General features: G+C 56.4%; 9 protein-coding genes across 9 annotated transcripts; 4 read left to right on the forward strand and 5 right to left on the reverse strand.

Annotated features, from left to right (window-relative positions):
* Window positions 1-1,188: 1,188 nt before the first annotated feature.
* Window positions 1,189-2,793, forward strand: VDAG_05305 (uncharacterized protein; the record flags this gene model as incomplete). The annotated part of the gene is made up of 1 exon (XM_009652200.1): window positions 1,189-2,793. One exon carries the CDS (start codon window positions 1,189-1,191, stop codon window positions 2,791-2,793), a length of 1,605 nt encoding a protein of 534 aa, XP_009650495.1.
* Window positions 2,794-3,118: 325 nt separating this feature from the next.
* Window positions 3,119-4,198, reverse strand: VDAG_05306 (uncharacterized protein; the record flags this gene model as incomplete). Its single annotated transcript, XM_009652201.1, has 1 exon — window positions 3,119-4,198. The coding sequence occupies one exon, from the start codon at window positions 4,196-4,198 to the stop codon at window positions 3,119-3,121; it is 1,080 nt and encodes a 359-aa protein (XP_009650496.1).
* Window positions 4,199-4,823: 625 nt separating this feature from the next.
* VDAG_05307 (mediator of RNA polymerase II transcription subunit 7) lies at window positions 4,824-5,706 on the forward strand (the record flags this gene model as incomplete). Its single annotated transcript, XM_009652202.1, has 3 exons — window positions 4,824-5,081; window positions 5,144-5,320; window positions 5,383-5,706. 3 exons carry the CDS (start codon window positions 4,824-4,826, stop codon window positions 5,704-5,706), a joined length of 759 nt encoding a protein of 252 aa, XP_009650497.1.
* A 1,173-nt stretch (window positions 5,707-6,879) lies between these two features.
* Window positions 6,880-9,507, reverse strand: VDAG_05308 (uncharacterized protein; the record flags this gene model as incomplete). Its single annotated transcript, XM_009652203.1, has 3 exons — window positions 6,880-8,742; window positions 8,803-9,413; window positions 9,501-9,507. 3 exons carry the CDS (start codon window positions 9,505-9,507, stop codon window positions 6,880-6,882), a joined length of 2,481 nt encoding a protein of 826 aa, XP_009650498.1.
* A 643-nt stretch (window positions 9,508-10,150) lies between these two features.
* On the forward strand, window positions 10,151-11,352 carry VDAG_05309 (proteasome component Y13). Its single transcript, XM_009652204.1, has 4 exons — window positions 10,151-10,326; window positions 10,400-10,584; window positions 10,641-11,059; window positions 11,126-11,352. The coding sequence occupies exons 1-4, from the start codon at window positions 10,303-10,305 to the stop codon at window positions 11,251-11,253; spliced, it is 756 nt and encodes a 251-aa protein (XP_009650499.1). The 5' UTR covers window positions 10,151-10,302; the 3' UTR covers window positions 11,254-11,352.
* A 183-nt stretch (window positions 11,353-11,535) lies between these two features.
* Window positions 11,536-12,418, reverse strand: VDAG_05310 (diacylglycerol pyrophosphate phosphatase; the record flags this gene model as incomplete). The annotated part of the gene is made up of 4 exons (XM_009652205.1): window positions 11,536-11,623; window positions 11,745-12,198; window positions 12,261-12,354; window positions 12,413-12,418. The coding sequence occupies 4 exons, from the start codon at window positions 12,416-12,418 to the stop codon at window positions 11,536-11,538; spliced, it is 642 nt and encodes a 213-aa protein (XP_009650500.1).
* A 967-nt stretch (window positions 12,419-13,385) lies between these two features.
* Window positions 13,386-15,137, forward strand: VDAG_05311 (FF domain-containing protein; the record flags this gene model as incomplete). Its single annotated transcript, XM_009652206.1, has 1 exon — window positions 13,386-15,137. One exon carries the CDS (start codon window positions 13,386-13,388, stop codon window positions 15,135-15,137), a length of 1,752 nt encoding a protein of 583 aa, XP_009650501.1.
* A 1,542-nt stretch (window positions 15,138-16,679) lies between these two features.
* VDAG_05312 (translation initiation factor eIF-2B subunit family protein) lies at window positions 16,680-18,259 on the reverse strand (the record flags this gene model as incomplete). The annotated part of the gene is made up of 2 exons (XM_009652207.1): window positions 16,680-18,069; window positions 18,132-18,259. 2 exons carry the CDS (start codon window positions 18,257-18,259, stop codon window positions 16,680-16,682), a joined length of 1,518 nt encoding a protein of 505 aa, XP_009650502.1.
* A 515-nt stretch (window positions 18,260-18,774) lies between these two features.
* On the reverse strand, window positions 18,775-20,572 carry VDAG_05313 (L-ornithine 5-monooxygenase; the record flags this gene model as incomplete). The annotated part of the gene is made up of 3 exons (XM_009652208.1): window positions 18,775-18,873; window positions 18,930-19,548; window positions 19,683-20,572. The coding sequence occupies 3 exons, from the start codon at window positions 20,570-20,572 to the stop codon at window positions 18,775-18,777; spliced, it is 1,608 nt and encodes a 535-aa protein (XP_009650503.1).
* Between the last annotated feature and the right edge of the window lie 3,075 nt (window positions 20,573-23,647).

Genomic DNA, 23,647 nt, shown 5'->3' on the forward strand with positions numbered 1-23,647 from the left:
CTGCTAACGGTGCGCAGTGGCTGCCAAACAGCCTGCGGTGGCTGCCAGTTCGATCTCGGGGCAGCGCAAGCCCGTGTGTTTTGCTGGTTGCTGTTGGGATCGCAGAGGCAGCAGATGACAAGGTCCGAGATTGTGACACCTCGAAAGTCCATATCGAGCAGGCGGTCAGAGGTCGGACCATCGAGCATCGTCGGAAGCAAGTCGGCCCGTGAAGACCCTCCCCCACTTCGCCGCCCTGGCTCGACTTGACGCGGGGGCATGGCGGCCCGCTGGCTGACACACCGGGCGGGCCGCACACGCCCGAATGCCCAGCACAGAGCTGCTCCCAGGGAGGCGGTTCAGGCACACACCGACCTAGTCTTACGGCCAGGGTGACCCTGTCCCTGATCTTATCTCTTTTGACCTCACTTCCTCATGTCGAGAGTTTGGGTCCAGCATTGCCCATCAAAAGAAACGCAACCGGGCGATTGAACGAACTCCATGGCTGCCCATGATTGCAGACGGCCATGCGCCATACCAGTGTGCTGTGCTCGCCGTGGCCCAGAGTCACGTCTTTCTCATCTCCAGCTGCAAGATGGCCCTTTTGGTGGGCTCCCTGCGCTTCGCGCTCTCCCTCGCCAGGGACTGCACTACTCCACATGGTCGCGCATAGATTCGCAACGGATGCCATTGGTCTCAATGGTCTTGTCTCAAGATATCCATTTATGCCGTTGAAAAGTTGGTTGGTGGAGGGGAGCAGCGACCTCCCTCTTTTCCCTTCACTGCCTTCCTTGACAGGTAGCGGATTTCGCGTGCCAACGTCAAATCCCCTGCGACGAACACAACCTGCAGCCCTGATTTCCATCCACAATGTATTGCCCCAATACATCCCCCCTTGATGCCAGCGGAAGGAAGGGTGAGCTGCGCCTGGGCCCATCACGGTCCTTGATCAGACTCCTTCGATCAGTTCCTTCAAACTCCCTGCTTGGAGGGTAAGGAGAATCGTGGTATAAGTGAGAGAGTCGTGCTGCCGCATTCTGACTTTTTCGAATCGTCTCATCACACAACAGCCTCTTCATCAAGTCATATAACCATTTTCACAACCTTTCATCTCGAGTCTCCATCTCATACGCTGCATCTCCACACCTGAAACTGCAGAGGAGGATCCCGCACCATCGTACGCCGACCTCAACGGTAACTCCGCCCACCATGTACCGCATTCCTCTCCTGCTCTTGCCATTTGCCTCGCTATCGAGCGCTAGGCCGGAACGCATGAGACCTCGCTCCAACACAAACCCAAACACCTGCCCTTGCCCCTCGGTCCAAGCCTACCCCACGACTGTGACTGAGACGCTCCACTGTACCGCCAGCACCCTCAGGGAGACTGTGACCGAGTGCATCACCGTCACCGAGCCGGCCAAGACGGAAACCATCATCCACACTATCCGTCAAGGCGATGGCCAGCTGTACAACACACACGCCGAGTACGATGACAGGAAGACGGTGACGGTTACCTACGAAATCCCCGCTTCCACTACCAACGTGTACCACGATGGCGGCGACCCTTCCCGGGCTGCCTACGACCCAGTGACGGTGACTCACAATGGCTACGAAGCCCAGGCCTCCTCGTTCTACAGCAAGGACCAGTACGCCGGCCATGAGAGCGAGTCCAAGTACGAAAGCAACGGAAAGCATGAGTACGGAACCAACGACTATTCTGTCAGCAAGGTCAGTTACAAGGGAAAGGGAGAATCCGGCAAAGATCACGCATCTGGCCACGGATCCGGCGGTGGCAACCAGGACGGCGGAAAGGATGGCCAGGGTCAGGAGTACCATACCCAGACGTCCGGCTCGGGCGGCTCAAACGAGAACGGGGACCACGGAAGCGATAACAACCACAGCGGGAACAACTACAACGATGGATACCAGCAAGGCAACGGGAACCACGACGGCAGCAATGGTACTGGCAGCAAGGAAAACGGCAACAAGTACGATCCCGGAAACCATGATGGTGGCAAGGACAACGGCAACAAGCACGACGATGGCAGCCAAAATGGCGGTGGCAACGACAACAACAGCAGCAACGGCGGTGGTCACTACAGCAGCAGCGGGAAGCAAGGGTATGGGTCCAACGAGTACCACACCGAGTCCCACACCGAGTCCTACGAACACAATGAGTCCCACGAACACAGCGAGTCCTACCAACACAGCGACGAAACATCCTACGGACAAGAGACTCATCACGGTGTCGAGACAGGCAAGGACGGCCAGGCATACGGCAACGACCACAAGCACGAGCAGGGCTCTGGTCACGATGACGGGGACAAGTACACTGGCGTCCATCAGAGTGCCGACGCCATCTACGGCCATGGCAGCTACCATACTACTGCCCCTTATCCTGTGCCGTCGAACAGTACCAGCTCGGCCCATTATGCCGTGCCGACGAACAGTACGGGACAAGTCCCTCCCTGCGGGCACCATGACCCCGGAAAGCCCTGCATCATCACGTCCGTCTATGGCACCGCCACCGAGCACATCACTGTTTACCCTACGGGCACTGCTGAGGAAACGCCCGACTGCTCCATCTCATCCAAGATCGTGACCAAGTACAACACTGTCATCGCCACTCTCCGCCCCACCGGCGGTGCCTGGTCCTCCGCCAATGCCACACAGAGCGCGACTGTCAACCCCGTGAACGGCACTGCTACAAGCGTTGCCCCTGGGCCCGCGTACACTTCCGACCAGACCTACAAGTCCAAGCGCACGCCGAAGGCTCCTCGCGCGGCCTTCGCTAAGCTCATGAACCTGTGGTGATAGGCGACAGGCAGCGAGACCGAGCACCGATGCTTTCTCCTTCTTCTTTTCTATGTCACTTTTTGGGTCCAGGGTTGTAATCTTTTTGAATTTCCGCACATGTAATGGCTATTGCCATAACAATGGCCATCGCCATCCTATAATAGTCACTAGTCACTTAATCGTACACGCATCGTATCTGTCAACCTCGTCGCCCGTGGTGACCTCTGCAAGCCAGATCAAACTTCGCTCCATGCCATCCAAAGGGCCTTGCCTGGACTGTCTTCAAATCAAGATGCTTGTTATACAATTTTGTTTACACATGTCATCAAGTGGGGTTCGTATATCAGCCTCCAAATCGAAACCCCATAAAATCGTCTTCATCGTCGTCGTCCTCCTCCTCCTCTTCACCATCTTCTTCATCATCGCCTTTGCGTTCGGTTGGACTGGTGACTGCCGCCTCGTGCACCGGTGGCCCCACCTTTTCTGCGTCTGTCACATCAGCATGACTTCTCAGTGCCTCGCGCCGTTCCTTCAGCTTCCGGACCCTCGCCTCGAGTTCTTCCATCTCTTCAAACTCAGTCTCTAGCGCGCGCGTCGCTTCTTCCTTCTCATCAGCCACATCCTTCTCAGCCGCCAGGCGCCTCTTTTCGCGCTCTTCTTCCTCGGTTCTCGCATTGGCGGCATGCTCCTCTGCCGTCATGGCGGGCGCGGAGATGACGGCGTCGTCAGCATAGGGTACGCTCTCGGCTGCAATGTCGGCCTCGAATGCGGCCCACTCGTCCTCGTCCACCTTTTGCTGTGCGGTCACTGTTGACACGGCGTCGTCGGGCTGTGCGGAGGGCGCGATGGGGTCTTGAGGAATGAGCGGCGACGGACCAAGGGGTGTCGCGGTAGAGGAGGTGCCGTCGCGATGGTGAGGCGTCGCGGGTCGTGATGGGATCAGCATCTCGCCGCCTTGGACGGGCGTCGTGGAGGTCCTCCTGTTCAGTGTTGGGGGCGTCAACGTCTGGTCCTTTGTCGCCTGCGTCTCTCGGTCGCGCGACGTCCCGCCAGCGCTGTCGCTGCTGCTTTCCGAACCCGAACGAGCGGGTGTGTTCATGTCGTTCCTGCTGCGCTTCTTGCGTGCTGTCGCATCGACCATCGTAGCATCCTCGGCGTCCGAGTCTGAATCGTGTTTTCGCTTGTGCGTGCCATTCGTCTGCTCTTCAATCGTTGTCGGTCTTGTCTTTTGCGAGGCTTGCTGCTTCTGGGACTTGTCTGTGTGTCCGCTACTACGTAAATGGGCATCCCATAGCGACTCGGCCTTGACGGCTTCGTGACAAAGGGTGCAGAGAAGCTTGCCAGCATCAGAGTAGGCAGCAAATGGATGATCAATTCGACGGGCAGCGCGTTGCTGCCGCAAGAGGGCCCGGACGTCTGACATGGCGATTTGCTGCATAAACGGGGAATGGCGGTCAATGGATTGGCGAAAGAGTCGACGTGCGTCGGTCTCGGGGTTCGGTTGTGGCTGAATCCAAAAGAACCGCCTTCCTGCAACTATGTCCTAACTTGGGCAGGTTCGGCTTGGGCGATAGGACTCTGCGACGCCTCGCTATGATTCCGGGGCGAGTCTTGTCTGGAAACTCGGCAGTGTGCACGCTCTCTGTCGTCACCACCACGATGCTGTTGCTGAGGAGGGGAACATAACAAAAGCTGCCAGAGGAGCATCACCTGGGCACTTGGGGTACAGGTCAAGCAGGTACAGACAGGTAGCTTTCTCCGCGCTAAACCAAAACGAGCCATCAAGGTGGAGCAATACCCACTGACCCCTCCACCCTTGGAGCACCTCTCGCAGCCAGGTGGAAGGCACCACTTCGCGGTAGGCAGTTGGATCAAGCTCAGTTGCAAAAAACGCCTGCATTCCAGATGAGAAATCCCACGTCACTTGCACGCGACGCATCATATCCACACGACGGTATCGGATCAAGAGTTTCGGAGATGCAGTGACATGTCACTGCATGGGATAGCCGACTTCCCTTCTCTATCCACCGACGACCAGCTCCAGCAACATGGGTGACAACACCGACCAGCAAGGCCAGAAGGCCCATTCCTCCGCCTTCCCGAATCCCCCATTGTTTTGGAAGGATTTTACGCCCGAGAACATTACTCGGATCGCAGAACTGCGAGCTACGCGGGCTGAGGAGACCAGCACTGACCTGAAGGACTTGCCGATCCGAACGTCGGGAATCCCCGACGAACTGGTCAACCTACAGCCGCCAGCAGAACCGTCAACAGGGACCTGGCGCGTTCTGGGAGGACAGTACAGCGTACGTGAGGCCGGCGATTTTTTTGAGAATCGCAATGGCAACGAGTCTGACATTGTGCACAGTTGGACGACAAGCTGCCCTCCCTGGAGGAAGTCAACATCAAGCGCCTGGCTTCAGCACACAACGACGAAAGGGATGGCAAACACCTCGATCGTGCATTCGAGCTGAAACGAATGGCCAAATCGCTCCTGCTCAATTTTCTCGAGCTTGTCGGAGTCATGAGCATCACCCCAGAAGATGTACTCTCCCTCGCTCGTTGTCTTCATTCTGCGTACCAGGCTGACTCTTACCGCCCTGCTAGTCCACCGCCAAAGTTGACGATTTACGAACGCTTCTCATGAACTTCCATCATGTTCTTAACGAGTATCGCCCCCACCAGGCGCGCGAATCGGGCATCGCATTAATGCAATCACATCTCGACCGAACCCGAGCCGAAACTGCAGCCATCAGGGCCCAGGTCGACAGCGCAAAGCGAGTACTGGAGGGCCTCGGCAGCATCGATATCCTTCAGGCCGGTCCGACGTCGGAACCTACACCAACAGGCAATGAACAACCCGCGAGCAACGACATCTCGGACCGACGGGAGAGGGAGGTATGGGAAGCGGCTGACGAGCTATTCATCTGAGCTGATCAGTAGCCGAAAGGGGCTGCACTTGAAGGAGTTCCGAGTACCACGCCTAAATACATAACGACATGATTCTGTACGCAGAAAATACATTGATACCCATTTCGGACCGCTGCGTCTTAACGAGTTTGCTCCACATCTTGCCACTTCACCGTTGTTCTCGTGCAGGAGACGCTATCTCTACCACATCCTAGCCGGCATGATGCGCCGCCTGTTCCGATTGGAATCCGACGTCTACATGACTGTACACGGGATAGGGATACAGCAGCATGAGTAGCCGTCACACTCCAAGCACTTGGTTTTGCCGCCAGTCGCCTCGGCAGGCTTAAGAACACTTTCCGCGATAGATGTTGCTGCACTGCCAGGGCCGTTGCGGTCGACGGGCGTAAACCGGGAGCTGCAAGCCATGGTTTCGATTTCAGCTGATCCAAAAACAAGGCCCGAGGCGCATAAATGTCGAAGACCTGAAGGCTAGAGAAGCAATTTGGCTGGGTTCTTAGCAGGATGTTAGCGACAAGGACCAGTGACGTCAATTCCTCATGTGGCCTTGACAACGCGGCACGTACAGATAGTAATAGGGAATCGGCGCCAACAGGTGTTGCTTCAGCGATGTGTACGGTCGGATCTGCAGTTATGACTTTAGGATACGCACTGCAAATAAGATGTAACAGGACGGGCAGCGTCTTATTTAAGGCACGGCGAGTCAATGCCCTTCGACAGCTGTGTCGAGGCCTCCCCAGGTCGTATCCAATGGATGTGACGCATTTTAGCCGTCTGTGCCAACGTCGATCCCACCAGCCACGAAGTCGTCGTGTCGCATTTGTTGGTTCATGCCATGTTCCCTGCAGTGCCCAGACTTGGGCCGCCTCAGGCGCGTCATGTGCAAGCAATAGTATTCATCGTCAACTACACGCGAAAAGCTACTACTATCCCCAGGCGAGACGTCCCGAAAAGGACAAGAGCGGGTTACACCAGATCAGGCCAACCTTTCGCGCAAATATGATTCCCAGATAGTGTGACTCCCGTCCCTGCGAGCCATGCGGGGATCGCCAACCGAGTACCCTACAAATTCATGTTGTCCGAACCCTTTGTTGAACGCAACGCTCATATCGTAATTTGTGTAAGGAAACCAACGCCGTCCCACTCTGCTGTTCCCTACAGCGGTACTGCCACTCAAGTGGATGGCGTCGCTGCTGGCTGCGTATTCGCCGTTCGTGCGCCGCCGCCCGACGCCGATGCCATTGCCTCGCTTTCGATCTGGAGAAGCTGGCTAAGATACTTGAGATCTACACGGGCTCTCTCGTCTCGTTCGAATATACCACGACAAACCTGCCATTCCCGGCGCGTCATGCGAATCGCCTGAGGCAGGAGAAACTGAACAGTGGCACAATCGATGAACGGCCCCAGTACTTCTCGCGCTATAGCCTCGCCCTGCTGTCGAAGCCTGTTCATGTCATCTTCCGAGGGCTCACGCTGTGCATAGCCGTGTGGTGCCTGATTCGGCGGCACCACCTGATGGGCGCCTTGTGTTGGATGCCCGTTGCTAGTGACCGGGGATGGCGAGGCGTGCGCAAAGGGACTCTGGCCCACGGCTGGAGAGAAAGCAGGGCCCGACACTGACGGCTGACGATTGCCTTGGCCAGCTGGGGTGGGGGTCGTCGTATTCGTCTGTGGAGACTGCGCCCGGTGCTGGTCCAGATTTCTATAGACGAAAACTGCCAACAGAATCGGTTCACCGCGACGTTGTGGGATCAGGTTGTCGGAAAAGTTGAGCAGGAACTCCGGCAAACCGCTGTCTCCTGCAGGGACAGGTACGAGATAGGTATCGCGCACATTGCCCACCGCCTTTTGACCGATGACTGCATACCTCTTCTTGGAACTGAAGTAATCAAAGAGCTTCCGAAATTCGGGTCGTGAGGATTCGGACGAGGGCGACAGCGAGACAACGACGACATCAGTCTTGTCCGAGTACCGTAGGCCACAGAGGTATTCAATGGCCTTCTGTTCGTCGATACGACCGGCCACGGCCATTCTCTTTGGAATCAGCGTCGACCATGGCAACCCAATGCTCGCGGCTAGGTTAGCCCCTGCTACAAACTTGGCTGTGGCCGGAAAGTCCGCAATCGTGTTCATAGCGAGGCTGCCACGCCATACAACGTCGGGTTCAGACTCGTCAGTAGGGGAGTATGGCGGAGAGTCTGTCTCGTCCTGCAGCAGCCGATCGACATCAGCATCGACACCGGGCCCATTGCCGTGGTACACCTGGCCCGATGGGCGTCGTTCTTGTCCCGTGGGCGATTTGACGCTGGAGAAGACCTTGTTGATATCAAAGTCTGCCTGTCGCGGCGATTGTTGAGGGCCTTGTGTAACAACATGCAAAGCTGCGTGTGCGGGTAACTCAACCGAGTTTTCTGGGCGCGGGGGCTCGTTTTCTGTCGCCTCGGCCTGGTGGTCGCGAGCGCTAGGGCGGCGGAACGCTGGGCGAGCCTCCTCCATCTGAGATTCGGCATCGTTCTCTACCATTTCGTCCCCTTTGTGTGTGCGTCGCATGCGAGGACCGTCATCCGTGACCAGAATCGACTGCTTTTCAGACTTGGCCCTCAACTCCGCGTTCAGACGTTGCTGTTCCTTCGTCGCCAGCTGATCAGAAGTCATGACAGCCAACATTGGGGGGGACAGTGTGCTATGAAGCAGTCCCATGCTGAGCTCTGGATTCGCTTTCAGGTTTGAGACCAAAGTCCTGCACCTGTTTGAGTACTGACTAGCGTCAGGGTGACTGTCACGAACAGCTCGCTCAATCTGGATCGCCCACAGCTCGGACAATGCAGCAGGTGTGGTGTCCTTTGGCACCGTAATGAGCTTGTTCTTCAAAGCCGTTCCGAGGCCAATGGCCACAGCCTTTTGAAGGGCTTGCGCCACAGACCGGTGGTTCGTGTCAGCTACGTCTGCCATCTTCGCGGGAAGGTCAGCAGGCGCAACATATTCGACTCGCTTCGGCTCCGTCTCGGAAACTTTCCGCACCTTGGGTGCGGGTGTCTGTTGACATATGTGTTAGTTCTGGTCGTTCCCATTAGACGGCTCTTCGCGAGAACTGACCTTGACATCCTTGTCGCTCTCGTCAGCCTTGCGCTTTGCTGGACCAGGTTTCGAACCCTCCTTTTTGCCCTTGGGTTTCGGAGCAGCCTCCGGCGCAGGTGAATCTCCAGCCTGGGAGCTCGCGGCCTGCGAAAGATCCTCCTTGGAATCGCTGACGCGCTTGGATCCTCGGACCCCCTTCTTCTTTCCGGGCTTCTTCTTCTTCTCAGCAGCCTCGGCTGATTTTCTGTCCCTGTACGCCTTTTGGCGCTCTTCCCAGGGTTTCCTACCTTCGGCTATGCCAGAAAGTAGCTCCTTGTGGTACTCCAGTTGAGGGCGGCATTGCTCGCAGTAGTAGTGCTCGGGGAGATTGTCGTCGGGCATACCCATGCATACATTGTGCTGCCAGGCGCCACAAGTGTCGCATGCGACCCAGACTTGGTCATCCTCGTCGTCATCTTGGTCGGTGGCGCCGCAAACACAACGTATTATTTCCTCCTCGGGCTCTAGTTCCTGTTGCTGCTTCTTCTTTCTGCCTCGCTTCTTCGGAGCTTCGAGAGGCTGGTCATCGAAAGCTTTCGTATGCTGTCCCTTCGTAGCGCGTACAGAGCGCCGCGGTTCGGATTCTGCGCCTTCAAGTCAGTCATGCCGTTCTGCGACGCCCTTCGGCGCGTAATGCGATCGCGGGGCAGATTGGAGAGCTGTGCGCCAACGCTTACCGGACATGTCGCGGACGTGGAACTATATGCGTCCCTCTCAAGAGCTCAGTAGCCGAAGGCCTCCCTGGCGAGGGTTGTGGGCTTCGAAGCCGGTCTGGACAGACCGAACGTGGTTTGCGACGGGGGTGCTGGAGCTCGCGCGTGATTGCGTCGCGCGGGCCTTTGTCGCGAACGCGAGGACCGCTCAGCTTCGCGGGAGGTGCAATTACGCGATTGAACGCAATCCAAAGTTTTCACGGCTGGGTGATACACTATGGGACCTTTCTCGGAGAGCTCGTCACCGAAGAAGGAAAACAGAGAAGCCTTGTCGCGCGCGTAGGAAGGGTAAGAGGTCTAGATGGGTGGTGGGAAGCTTCCTACTTCACAATACAAGAGAGGGGTTACGTAAGGCTGGTATGCATTTTGGTCACGTGTATCACTTGGAGTCACGGTGAGCTTCGGCCTACGGCCATGTCCACCTCGCAGCCCAGGCCCACTCTGAAGTACCTGTACTTTTCCTCAGGACCAAAGACCTGTTTTTATGCTTGGTAATACCAGTGTCAAAAGTCCCAGATCTGCCAACCGTCGTACCTGCACCTCAAGCACATACCCACCTCACCGGCAAGGGTCAGCTAACGCGTGCATCGATTGCCTGGAGCTTCAAGCTACATACAGCCTTCCCACCATAAACGTCAAAGTCCCGCCTCATCGCAACGAACAGTCCTTCCCACCCATCGACGCAGCAGTTCCGCCGAAGGCCCTTATTCAGTTCCGACTCGACCAACACTTCTTCTCTCATTTGTCCAGCCTTACACGCGACGACATGTCTAGACGTTACGATTCCCGGGTAAGCCAGGACCCCCTTCCCAGGTCATAGCCTCCATCGTTGCGAACGAACACTGACAATGTCGGTCATGTAGACGACCATCTTCTCGCCTGAAGGCCGTCTGTACCAAGTCGAGTACGCTCTGGAGGCCATCTCTCACGCCGGAACTGCGATCGGCATCCTTGCACAAGATGGTATTGTCCTTGCTGCCGAGCGAAAGGTGACGTCGAAGCTGCTGGAGCAAGACACGTCGGCTGAGAAGCTGTACACGGTGAACGAGTATGTATCATTGATGAGAACTGGAGCAGCACCTGGCTGAGCAATCATTCCCACAGCAACATGATCTGCGCCGTGGCAGGCATGACGGCTGACGCCAATATCCTGATCAACTACGCACGCCAGGCTGCCCAACGCTACCTCCTCACATACAACGAAGATATCCCGTGTGAACAGCTCGTCCGAAGGCTGTGCGATCTTAAGCAAGGCTACACACAACATGGTGGTCTCCGACCGTTCGGCGTCTCCTTCATCTACGCCGGCTGGGATCCCAAGCGACAGTTCCAGCTGTACCAGAGCAACCCTTCAGGCAACTACGGCGGATGGAAGGCGACCGCTGTTGGTGCCAACCGTGCGAGTGCTGAGAGCTTGCTGAAGCAAGACTACAAGGAGGATTGTAAGCTCACGGATGCGTGTGGCCTGGCCGTCAAGGTTCTTAGCAAGACCATGGATTCTACCAAGCTGAGCGCCGAGAAACGTATGTTGTCCCAGTCTGCTCTCACTGCTCATTCTTTTCCTGTGACTGACACCTGAGTCGTTGTAGTCGAGTTTGCCACGGTTGGTCAGACGAGCGACGGAAAGATCTACCACCGTCTCTGGAGTGCCGAGGAGATCAAGCAGCTTCTGAAGGAGCATGACCTGGCGAAGGACGAGAGCGCGGAGGACAAATGAAGAAGCGATAGAGGCTATGAAAGCATGATCCGAACGGGGACGGGCTTATATGACGCTCCCAGGACGAAGTGTACCACCAATACTATACAAATGATGCCCGTATGGAGTCGCGTGTGTGCCTACGATCAAGCAACCTTAAAGCCCATTTTCCCAATGCCGCAACGTCAAACAGCGCCGGAACACCGAGATTCTTGGACAAATCGCTATATTTACCCCGAAGCCTAGCCAGTGATCAGCGTCTTGTCTCTTCAAGTGGGGAGCCTAGATAGGCCATCTCAAAGCCTACATCTGGTCGTTGACCCGCACTGTCCTCCTCGTCCCGTACGCGCGACCACCCAGCCTTCGACTCCGTCCCAGGGTACGGATGTGGCTCATGACAGTCCCTGGCTGTCAACTTTGGCCAATGGCGACGATAGCTCCAGTACGCCACAGTATAACCCAGGATGGACCCAACTCCTACATCGTAAACATCATGCCGGTAATCCTCACACCTGCTGATGGCGATGAGCGCAGCGCCAAGGAGCGGTACTAAGCAGACCAGGGCGCGGCTGAGGTCCCGTCCGCCAGACTCGTGACGGAAGACGTGAAGCTGGCCTGCAAAGAACAAACTCAGGAAGCCGAGACCTGCGAATGAGAAGGAAGAATGTCCGGACGGGAAGGATCGCCATCCATCATGCAAGAGGTGGTGGGCGGTCTCCGTACAGACACTGATGGAGACAAGGACATCGGCCGGTGTGCCAGGCTCAGGCTTGCATCGCGCAACGAGATCGGGACGTGGGCGGCCCACTGCGTTCTTGACGACGTCGGTGATGAAGGAAGTCATGACGAGCGCAATACCAAAGCAGAGGTAGGTCACCTCATGCTTGTGGACGGATGCACGGGTGACGAAGTTCCATGCGATGAGGACGCCAAGGGGAATGAAGAGTGCATAGATGAAGTTCCACTCTTCATTGTACAATGAGCTGAACGTCTTGCCAGGACCAGGAGCAGGTAGGTATTCAACTTACGGACGCTAACTCTCTCAACCTCGGCATGCGGGAACATGATGTGTAAATCATTGACGAAGAACATGCGGTGGAACGGTTCAACGAAAGCTATGATCTTGACAAAGAGTGTTAGCTGGTTTGGAGGTTCGGAACCTCGCATCTTGTTTACTGACCGCCATCCATGCTGCAAAAAGAATGAAAAAGCCTAGATAATCTGGCGCATGGGATCTCTGGAAATGGTGGTGTCAGTCTACGGCAGAGAATGGCGATGATGAGCCCCCATACCCTCCAAAATCGACTCAGGGCAGGCACAACGCCTCCGCGCGCACTCCCTTCACTATTACCCCAGTTCGGTGGCATGTTTTCAGGCCGAACTCACGGCTACCTCCAGGGATGGAAGTGCAGACGCAGAGTTCCGCCAGGCAGTCGCCGGAGTTTCCTTGGTGATAATTGATATGGGACGGCCTTGCAGATGGTGCGTTCGCACAGTCGTCGTGGAATGTCGTCTCGTGATGGCCCCGTGACACCAACATGCACCTCGTTGGCCACGGACGCTTAGGCCCTGATCGTCTCGAGCATTTGGCGTTAGATGTATTTGGCATCGAGTGACTTCTTGAAAACGGCACTGGCGTACTATTTTGGAGGTACCTCTTCTACCCTTGTTCTGTTTTCGATTTTGGACGGCCGGGTTAAAGTTATTCCCCTGAGATTGCTTATAGAGGGCCAGGAGTGTGGCATCTTTTTGGCACCACAAGGGTGCTCTGAGCAATTGGCACGAAGTTGAGAATCCCTTCCTATTTAGGGAAGGTCTAAATGAAACAGGGGGGCTGCTAGCGTGGTACATCTAGTATGCAGCACCTGGACCTACCGTTTATTTGGCGAAAAACGCCTATTGAATTAGGTAAAGCGCCATGGGCACGGGCCACATCTCATGCAGGTCAGTGGTTTTTTGGTGCCAAATGCTCGAGACGATCAGGGCGTTAAGCAACAGAGCTTCTGAGCTGAGCAGCAGCTCTTATCTTATCAGACTACCGATGTTTCGCCGCCATCTACCTGATCCACCCGATTTTGCATCATCATGGCTTCTTCATTGATCAGGCACATTCGCTGTTCTACTTTTCTTCAGCGTCGACCGTTGATTTCGCGATGTTGCAGTCTACGTACCAACCTTCTCCCAATGTCGCGAACCCACCACCACTTCTCCCCGGCTGGACAGAGCACACAGCACCCACTGGACACAAGTACTACTACAATACCGAAACGAAGCAGTCGACATACACGAGGCCAAGCGCACCTGTGTCACCAGCGCCACCCGCGCATCCCCTCGGTCCTAGTCCCTACCATCAGCACCAGGCGATACCAAACCTTTCGGATCCCAATGTTGCCAATGCCTACCTCGCGCAACTGAATGCGGCGCAGGGCCCAGTCTCTGGCCATCACAACCGTGGAGGGGGATTTGCCCGAGGTGGACGGGGCGGCGGCGACTCGCGTTCACGGCCACAACCCAACGACAGACCGCGCACTAAAGCTGCGATACCAGGTTTCGAACCGTGGATTCTCGTAACGACCAAGTATGGCCGACGTTTCGCCTACAACCCCGATAAGAATACCAGCTACTGGCGCATTCCCGAGAAGCTGAAACCTGGAATATTGGAGCTGGACCAGGCGCGCATTCTCGCAAAGACTGCGCCAGAAACAGATGGCAAACCGAAGGAAGGGCCGGTTTCTGCGCCTGGAGCGAGCAATCGACCAGGAGCCCCGAATCCCACCGCTGCGACGGACGAGCCGGAAGACAACGACAGCTCCGAATACGAGGAGGTCGAGGTAACAGACGACGAAGCGCAGGATGAGGATGATGTGGGCGACAATGGGGAGCATCGACCAAAGCGCCAAAGAACCGAACAGGAGGGCGAGGAGGAGGCTGTTGAATTCAGCGAAGCCGATATTGCCTTTCAATTGCAAGCCATGGGGGAGGCATACGGCCTCGACCCTGGCGAATACGATGACGGCAACGCAGACGATTGGCCAGACGGAGCGGATGGCGTGCACTTCTCCGAGGAAGACGCGCGAGCTCTCTTCAAAGATCTCCTAGACGACTACAGTATCAATCCCTACAACACCTGGGACAAGTTGATAGAGGAAGGACGTCTAGTAGACGACCCACGGTACACGGTCTTGGACACGATGAAGGCGAGGAAGGAAACGTGGCAAGAATGGTCAAAGGACAAAATCCAGGAGCTCAAAGAACAACGAGCCAAGCAGGAGAAGACTGACCCTCGAATCCCATACATGGCCCTGCTACAGGACAAGGCGAACCCGAAGCTCTACTGGCAAGAGTTCAAGAGGAAATACAGGAAGGAGGCGGCAATGACGGATCCCCACGTCAAGGACAAGGACCGAGAGAAGTGGTACCGAGAGCACATCAACCGGCTCAAGATGCCCCAAGCGACACTCAAAGCGGACCTCGCCGCGGCGCTCAAGGCTCTCCCCGTTTCGGTTCTCAACAACAAATCCAGCATCGCGAGACTGCCATCACAACTTCTCGTGGACATTCGATACATCTCACTGCCACCCGCGGTGCGCGATCCTCTCATCAAGACGTTTATCCAGACCGCCGAGCCGGCCCCCGAAGGTGGAGAGGTTACTGAAGAAGACGAGGCCACGAAGAAGGCCAGGGACGCCAAGCAGCGTCGTGAAGCTGCCTTACGCAACCATGAAGAGAGAGTTGCCGAGCAGAAACGACTGCAGCAGCGTAGCTTAGAGATGGGCAAAGCCAGGCTACGTGAGGAGGAACGCGAAATCGAACGAGCAATGCAGGTTGGAAAGCAGGGCCTCCACGCACAGCTAGCCACGATGCAGAAGAAGACTGTGGAGGACGAGCCAGAGCCTCAAGAGTAAAGCATATGCTGTTTGCTGTCGTCATACAATTCCAGATATCAGCGACCTCAATGGACATGTCATTTCGTAAAACACAACAGGTATGCGATGTCGCCGAATCAGTCAGGATCCATGGCTCTGCACAGCAGCTGTCTTGATGGTGTCTACCAAAATCGCATTCGTTACAGGCCAGAAATGCTCCAAGTAGAAATGCTGACGCGGCGGGCGCTCTGTGCTACACACCCACACGCATGATGGGCCACGAAGCAAGCGGTCTGTCGGGATGTTGTTCGACTTTTAGGGCGGTTACGCGTTCTTCTCGTCTCATGCCAGCTGTCGGGCACTTTTTGATTCGGCCATTGGTATTTCTGAGGCAGCAGAGCTCATGTCGGCGCATGCCATCTGGATGCAGACTTGCTGCTAGTGCTTCTGCTGTGGTGGTGAACCGCACAACCCCAACCGTGTCCGTGTCGATCACAGCCGTCAGAGAGGTGTTAAAGGGCTGGGACCTGCCGCATTCCGAGACCAGCATCTCTCCAGTTGCATTTATGCATGGCCAGATCTCTCGACGTGTAAAAATGCCATTGTCACACGTTCTGGTGGCTTCCAGCCTCATCACAATGCAAGGTAGTCACCCCCGACAAAGCCCTGCTCCCAGCTGCTTGATGCTAGATGATGCCACGGCTGTTCATACTCACATATTCCTCAGCATACACAGTGAACGCCTTCAGGATGCCAGGATGGTATCACGAAGAGCAAGGCTCTGATGGGCCAAACTCAGGTGGTGGCTCTGACAACTCCGGCCCCCAGAGCTTATCCGACATGTCATCATCATCGTCACAGTCCGGATTTGCGGGGTTCGATGTCGAACGTGCTTCGTATCTGCGGACGGTACACGGAATCCTCGCCCTGGTCGCATTCGTTGCCCTCTTCCCACTCGGAGCTGTTCTGATGAGGCTGGTGCCGGGGCGCATGTCGATTTGGTTTCACGCCGTCACACAGTTGGCTGCTCTAGCCTTGTTCATCGCCTCGATTGGCCTAGGTGCCTACATTGTAAATTTGGTTCAGGATGGAGGGTTTCCCCTTGTAAGTGAATCAGAGGACGTTCATGGTGAACCCACGTGCCTGACTCTGGCAGCTCGACGACGACCTGGTGGTCGCTCACGTTGGTATCGGGAGTGCGCTGGGCGTGGTCTTCATTTTGATGCCAATCATGGGCTACTTGCATCATCGTTACTTCAAGAAAGTTGGGCGCCGAACCGGCTGGTCCTACCTACATTTAGCAGGCGGACGAGTGGGAATTACGCTTGGCATCATCAACGGGGGCATTGGGGCTGGCGATCGCTGGGGCAGAGACCAGGTTCAAAGTTGCATATGGCATCGTGGCCGGCATCGTTTGGGTCGCGTGGATGGCCACAGCGACCGTCAGCGAGGCGCGACGCAACCGCGGAAGGAAGCGCACTGGCATGAGCCAAGTATGGCCCCTCGGGGCGGCTTGGGGTCCCCGGGACTTTTTGAATTTTTTTGGGGGGGGGGGGGGGGGGGGCGAAGCTTCGTCTTCATTCACGACTCGGCAAAGAGCCGGTCCGCCTGCTGTTCAACCAGAACCGCCTGTTCTGCCACCATCCCTCGGGTCAACTCTCCGTCCTCGGATATATAGGTGGTGACCAGATCGGAAGACACCCATTCAAAATAGACATTTTTGATCGCGACCTGGCCTTTAACGTCACTGTCCGTCCCCTGGTCCCATGCTCTCTTTATTTCTGCCTCATCGTTTTCCTCTGCGTGGCCAGGCGCTGCCAATGGAAGGATCTTCTCTCGCTCCGAAAGCACAACCACCTGCACGCCGGGTGAGACATGTCGAGCGCTGAGGACGGCGGGCAAGGAGCCAGTCTTGTTGCTGACGTCTCCTTCTCTGCTGATGAGGTCAGCGCCGAGAAGCACAATGTCGACTCCCTGGCTCGCAATGGCGGCTGATGCATCAGAGTATACGGTAACGCAGACGGCATTACGCCGTGCCTTTGTTGGTTCCTGAGCGCAGGCGGCTAATCTGGAGGCCATTTGCGCGCCTTCAAAAAGTGGCCGCGACTCCAGCACGCGAAGGTCAAGAGGAATATCCGTCTCCTGTACGATCATCTGCAGCGACTCAAATATGGTGGAACTCGATGACAGAGTGAGAATCTTGACGGGGCTCTTCGTATCGGGCCGGGCTCTTTCGAGCACCGACTGAAGAGACTTCGCGAAGGACCCAATGGTGGCTGCTCGTGCTTCGGAATATTGGTCGAGCTGTCGCGCGATGGAATGCAAGAGAGCAGCTTCAACCACGTCACTCCCGAATTGCTGGACCTCTCTCTCGACAATCGTGAGGGCACGAATGATAACATTTAAAATGGCGGCACCCATGCTTTCGCGGCCATTCTTCCACAGGTGCCAGGCCGCGAACCTCGCATTCCGCCACCAGACATTAATGTCTTCGCCATGACCGAGGGCAACAATGTCCTGGAACACTCTGAGGGCTCTGCCGGCCAATTGCCTTGCGCCGCTGCTATGATCGTCTCGAAGCACAAGCAGGCCTTCTCGCAAGATCCTGCCCCTCTCTTCGCCTAGGTCCATCTCGAACCAGACGCGTCGTAGGCTTTTCGCGAGGAACGGCACGCCTCCAAACGACTCATCATCCGTGACGTCAAGGGGATCATGCCACGTCCAGCCTTCGTTCTCCCAGTCGAGCTGGATGCAAGATTCATCTCGGCCATCCTTGAGATGGAAAGCAAACGGATGGACCGTCCATATGCGACCGACCCCCTCGTCTGTGAACGAGTAAGGCTTTCCCTGGCGAAAGAGGTCCAAGTGCGCCGGCGTCAATGTTGTCTCTTCCTTGATCTCACGCCAAACAGCGGCGACGGGCGATGCATCAGTCTCCTCGATGCTGCCAGCAATGGGTCCCAGCCGATGCCTAGATGATGAGACGTTGATGAGTCGGTCGTTCGACTGAGACCTCGAGAGAGAGCCGCTTACTGGTAGGCTCGCACTTTGGCGCTTCGTCTGAAGAGGGCGACTTGCGGTTTCGCCGAGGCGGAGAATCTGAATAGGAAGCACGAAGCGACCGACCGTGCAATCAGTCCTGCCTTCGCGGGGGGCGACATGGTCATGACTGGACTTTGATCACGACATGCATTTCTGTAGGTAACGTCGAGCGCGAATGCCGCGAATGTGCGATGGTACTGTCAGATGTCGACCGCTGGTGTCATCAGCCACTGCTGTCACGACACAATGCACCTTTACAGTGTTGAAATGACCTGTCACACGGGTGGACCCTGACGCAAGCATCACTCGCCCAACATAGCAGGCCCCTTCACGATTCCATATCGTCATGTCAGCTGCGAGGGTTGTATCTCCAGTTGAGGAAATGAAAATGCTCTTTTGATAAAGTGACCCAAAGTTTTAAAGACAAAATCTCATAATGCCTAACTCCCGTATTTTGGCTGCGCCTGGGCAACCCATACCAATCAATACCATGATCAATCGACGCGCATCTAACCTGTCGGATGGACATCCTTTCACCATCGCCAGGTTCTATATGAATTGAAAAGAAAGGTTCCGCGCCGTCATATGACCCTAATGCTTCTTGTGCAAGAAAAGAATAATTGTATTTGTAATGTTAGACCGAGCTTGTCTCGGACTTGGACGGCGAAGGGAAGATGGAATCAACAATCTCGCCGGACCTCACGGCAAGCACGGAAAGCAAACTGTCGCTCAGCTAAAGGCAACCATTAGTATAGTTGAAGAAAATCGAATCGGAAAATGCAAACTTACGCCGTGGGTGGCCTCGCAGCAACCCTGCAGCCAAACACCAGCATCAGGGGCGATGGCGCCAGGCGCATAGCGGACCTTGTAGTCGCGTCCAACCTCGAGCTTCCTCGAACCAGAGTCGACGTTACCCTCGGAGATCTCCCATCCGTCGACCTGCTCACGCGGGCCGGAGCTCACGGGCTGAGTCTCGGGAAGAAGGTTCCAGCTGTCGCGCAGCATGTCAACGTGAGCATTGCGCTGGTAGCCAGTAGCAGCAATGATGAGGTCGACGTCGAGAATTTCCTCGCTGCTAGGCCCCTGCTCAAGGAACTCATCAGTGATGCCGCTCTGGTTGAAGCTGTCCTCGACACGTCGCACGTGCAGCTGAAGCCTGTCGGACTCGTGGTTGCCCTCGTTGACGCTGACGATGCTCCTTCCGTTGAGGATGCGGTGAGGCCACTGGCGCTCATCATCGCCGTACTCGCGCTTCTGGTCGTACATGACTTCGTAGAGATGCTCAATGAGTTCGAGGCGAACGACGCCATAGTTAGTCGCCTTGGCATCCTTGATGAGAGCACGGCGGTATTGTTGGGAGCGGGGGTACAGGGAGTCTGTGTAGGAGGGGTTGAAGATCGAGTTGACGCTGCGACAGTGTCCATTAGCCAATGGAACGGGACGGAGGGCTAGTGTGCTGTGCATGGAACTTACAAGGGAGAGTCGTCGCTCGGCTTCAAGAACTCGGAGCGCATGACGAGCCACGTCTTTGAGTTGGGGTACAGCTTCTGAACATTGTTGAAGATCTCGGCAGCGCTCTGGCCAGCACCGACGACGGCGACGCGGTAGGGCGCCTGAGTGTTCTTGAGAATCTTGGGCACCTGGTGAGCGTACTGTGAGGAGTGAATGACCTTGGGGCTGGCAGCGGGAAGGCTCTTCGGAATCAGAGGCCGTCCACCGGCGGCGATGAGAACGTTCCTCGCTTGGACAGTGGTGACCTGGCCTGTTTTGGCATTGCGTGACTTGACGGTGAAAGTCTTGACAGCGCCCTCAGACTGGGGGTTGGGCGACACCGAGACGACCTCACGCTGGTATTGCACAACGTCGTCAAAGTGAGAGGCGCACCAGCGGAGATAGTCTTCATACTCGACTCGCGAGGGGAGGAAGGTTCCCAGGTTGGTGAACTCAACAAGACGGCCAGCGTGATGGAGGTAGTTCAAGAAGGTAAAGTGTGAGCGGGGGTCGCGCAGCGTAGCCATGTCCTTGATGAACGAGATCTGCATCTTGGCTCCGGGAAGCAGCATGCCGGCATGCCACGCGAAACGAGGCTGCTTCTCGAGGAAGAGGACCTTGGGCTTCTCAGTGGCGTTGGGGACGAGTGGGTTGCCGGCGGCCAGGTTGTCGTGCATGGCGACAGCGACTGCCAGACTGGCGGGGCCGAAGCCAACGCAGACCAGGTCATGAAGCTCACTGGGGTCGGTGGGCTGAAGGTTTGACTTGAGGGCGCGAGAGGATTGTGTGGGAGCAGCGTGGCCGTTGCCGTTGCTGGTGCCGTTGAAACCGTTCACAGCGGTGCTGTTCTGGACGGCCCCGCCATTGCTGAAAGCCGAGAAGCTCTGGATGGCTTCAGAGGCCTCTGTGGTGCTCATGGGCGTGTCGAGATGAGGAGACATGATGAGCGGGAATTAATGACAAATGTGGCCGGTGGTGCGGGTCGAACGGCGTCTCCGGTGATTTGGCAGGCAGATTCAAGCTAGCTTCCTATCGTCGCAACGAATGACAAAAAGCTTCCAGGCTGTGGGTGGACTGCCAACGAACTTATGCGGAATCAAACAATGTGCTGCTAGGCGCCCAACACTCGAATAGACGACTCAAGGTTGGTTATTCGACTACAAGTATTGGCCGAATGCGCGAGGTGGTAAAGTTCCAGACGCGCAGGCGGGTTGTGCTGGTGACGTAGATGAAGTGGGTAGAATGGGGTAGTCAGGTATGTGTGAATGTCAGCGACCGGTAGCAATGCTAAGGACGAGGAGGGAGGGAAGAAAATAGATGGATTAAAAAAACGGACGGGCGACCTGAGGGGTAATATGTAGTGCAGGCAACTGACGAAGACACAGTAGAGTCATCTTAAGTTTCACCACCATGGGCAGACGAGGGTCGCCGTCGCTGGCGGGGGGGGGGAGGGGTGTGGAGGCATCGCACGAGGTTCATCATAGACACTGTCGGAGTTGCGACGACAAGCCGAGGGCATTAGGACAGCCGATCCGCATGGCATCTTTTTTTTTCTTCCTTGCCTCCTCTCTCTCTTCTCCTGTTCGGTCTACTCACAGCATGACTGCACTCACACCCGTGCCCACACCCCCCCTTGCTGTTCGTCGGGACGACATGTCAGGCTAATGGGCGCACAGCTGCAGCGTCTCATCGCCATGAGGCAGGTGGTGTGCAGAAGACGACCCAGATGCAGTCGAGCTCGGCTTCAGATGCCCTCCTTTGACGTGGTGAGGGGCTGCAGGGTTTCCATCGTCGTTCGAGTAGCGCCCAGGACAGGGGGGGTCTTCAGGGACCACTGTACGGCAGTATGGAGCGATGTCCGGGTAGTCCCTGCTTGGCAGCTGGCCATTGGGTAATGGCAAGGCTTGTGAGAAAAAAGTAAGGGTCGATGTTCGGCATGTGCAGTGGATCGGGAGAAGATCAGTGCTTGTGCTGAGTCCCGAGAGCGACGATGGTGTGTGGTCGTGTGTGTGTGTGGCTCGTCAGTCGTAGGTAGGGCCGCGTTCCTAGGTAGTGCGCCTTCCAATACGTAGCGGTCTACGCACGCACACAATTGCTATGCTGAATGACGTTGCGGCCGTCTTGATATTGCTGTGATCGCCTCGGCGGCGGCCAAGTGTGGCTGGGCCTTGCCAAGGGCAGAAGGCGATAGCCATTGCGCATCAGCCCTCGATGATATGGCACATACAAAAGGGTATGAAGCATGCTCAGCAGCAGTGCTCGGTCGTGTTCGGTTCGGTAAGTGGGAAGAGGCAATTACGGAGCGCTCCTCCTGCTGGCGCTCCTCCTCGGCGCCAGCGAGGCCTGGAGCATGCTGCGGGTAGTCAAGGGCTTGAAGAATCTGCAAGCGAGGCCCGTGATGCCATGTTCAGGCTGGATTGCAGGGGCCCCTTGGACAGATCCGCCGCGAACTCGAATTCGGGGTTATCTTCGGATCTGATAAGATCCAATCCAGGGTCTGACGCGGGGGCTGGCTGTGGTCTCACGGGCCCCGTTGAGATGGCCTCCATGTCGTTGTCATGGCCGGAGACGGGATGGAATGATCGGCGGGATTGGAAGCTGGGCCAGAAACGAAGACGTGGGGCAGAGGGGAAACTAGAGAACCAGAGGGACCACATCAAACGAGAGCCCAAGACGCGCCGGTCAGCTCCGAGAGCGGAGAGTAGTATCCAGGACTGGGCACAAGCGCGAGGATGTGCCGGAAAAGATCTGAATGAGGCATGGTCGTCGTGGAGCTCGTAGGGTGACGAGACGATGAAATGACGAGGAGACGATGTGCTTGCTCGCGGTGGAAAGTGGTTCGGGTGCCACGAACCCCCATGATTGGACGGAGAGTGGATCAAGTGGGGGTGAGGGAATTTTATCTGATGATCTGATAAGATCAGAGGCGCCAGGGCTGGCAAGGATCAGACGGCACAGGCCAGTCAGTGGGTAGGACCTCGGCCGATGGAAACTTCCCTTTCGCCCTTGACCGCAGTGCAAACTCGGAGCCGTCAAGCCAGTTTCATCATGGGCCGGCAAGAGTGTGAAAACTCTGATCCATGCCACCTGCCCCTTCGCCCAGGCATCGTGCCAGTTGCTCTTTCTCTTCGTTCCGCTCCCTTCGTCGCGTTCCCTAGGACCTAGGTAGGTAGATACCTACCTACGCTACCTGCCTCAGTTACCCCGACCAGACCTGATCATCCCGCCGCCACGCACTACCGTAATTGACTTTGAACTGTTCATGCCCACTAGACGCCGAGTTGCCCTTCCCTTCCTGCGAGGATTCAAACCCGAACACCATCAGCACCCATCAGCACCCGACATTAACTTGCCCGTACCTAGGTCACTCAAGAGAGGGGAGTAATCTCATACGACACCACTGCGGTCTTGGCACGTACTCCATCAAGTCCCAGCACTGCAGTTGACTGAGCTGCTGTACATAGTACGTCTTTCGCTTCATCCCGCATTGGGCCTCAGGATTGAGTTTGGCTCTGCGTCTTTCGATCGACCGCTCCGCGGCCCCAAGGCTGCCAGGGTCTGGGCCAGACGACGACGTTTTCGCTTCCATCGTCACAGTTCTTGTCATCACAGTTGTTCATACCTTACTTACCAGACCCGTCAACGACATGCGCTCTCCTCTTCCGCCGCGCTCCGCCCCCCACTTGCCCACCACCACGCTCGACTCTAGCATGGCACCTTGGCCGATTTGAGCAGTTCCACCGGCGGTATGCACCCATATCCTGTCTACTGCAGAGTGGGATGGCCGTGGTGACCACCCCACCCTCACTCTTTTCTTCAAGTCACATGCAGCCATGGCTTCCAGCCTTCCGGGTTCCATGCTCCCATATCACGTATTCCAGAACCCGTCATGGCGCCATCCCTTCTCGTCTCTTGGTGTCACATCTCACGTTCCGACGCCTACGGCGAGCTTGTTTTCTGGCCTCCTGCAATTCTTCATCAGCGCCCCATGAGAACGTGTCACTTGGCGCACACTG

Source organism: Verticillium dahliae, genomic scaffold (assembly GCF_000150675.1).
Source record: "Verticillium dahliae VdLs.17 supercont1.10 genomic scaffold, whole genome shotgun sequence".
Classification (NCBI taxonomy): Eukaryota; Fungi; Ascomycota; class Sordariomycetes; order Glomerellales; family Plectosphaerellaceae; genus Verticillium; species Verticillium dahliae.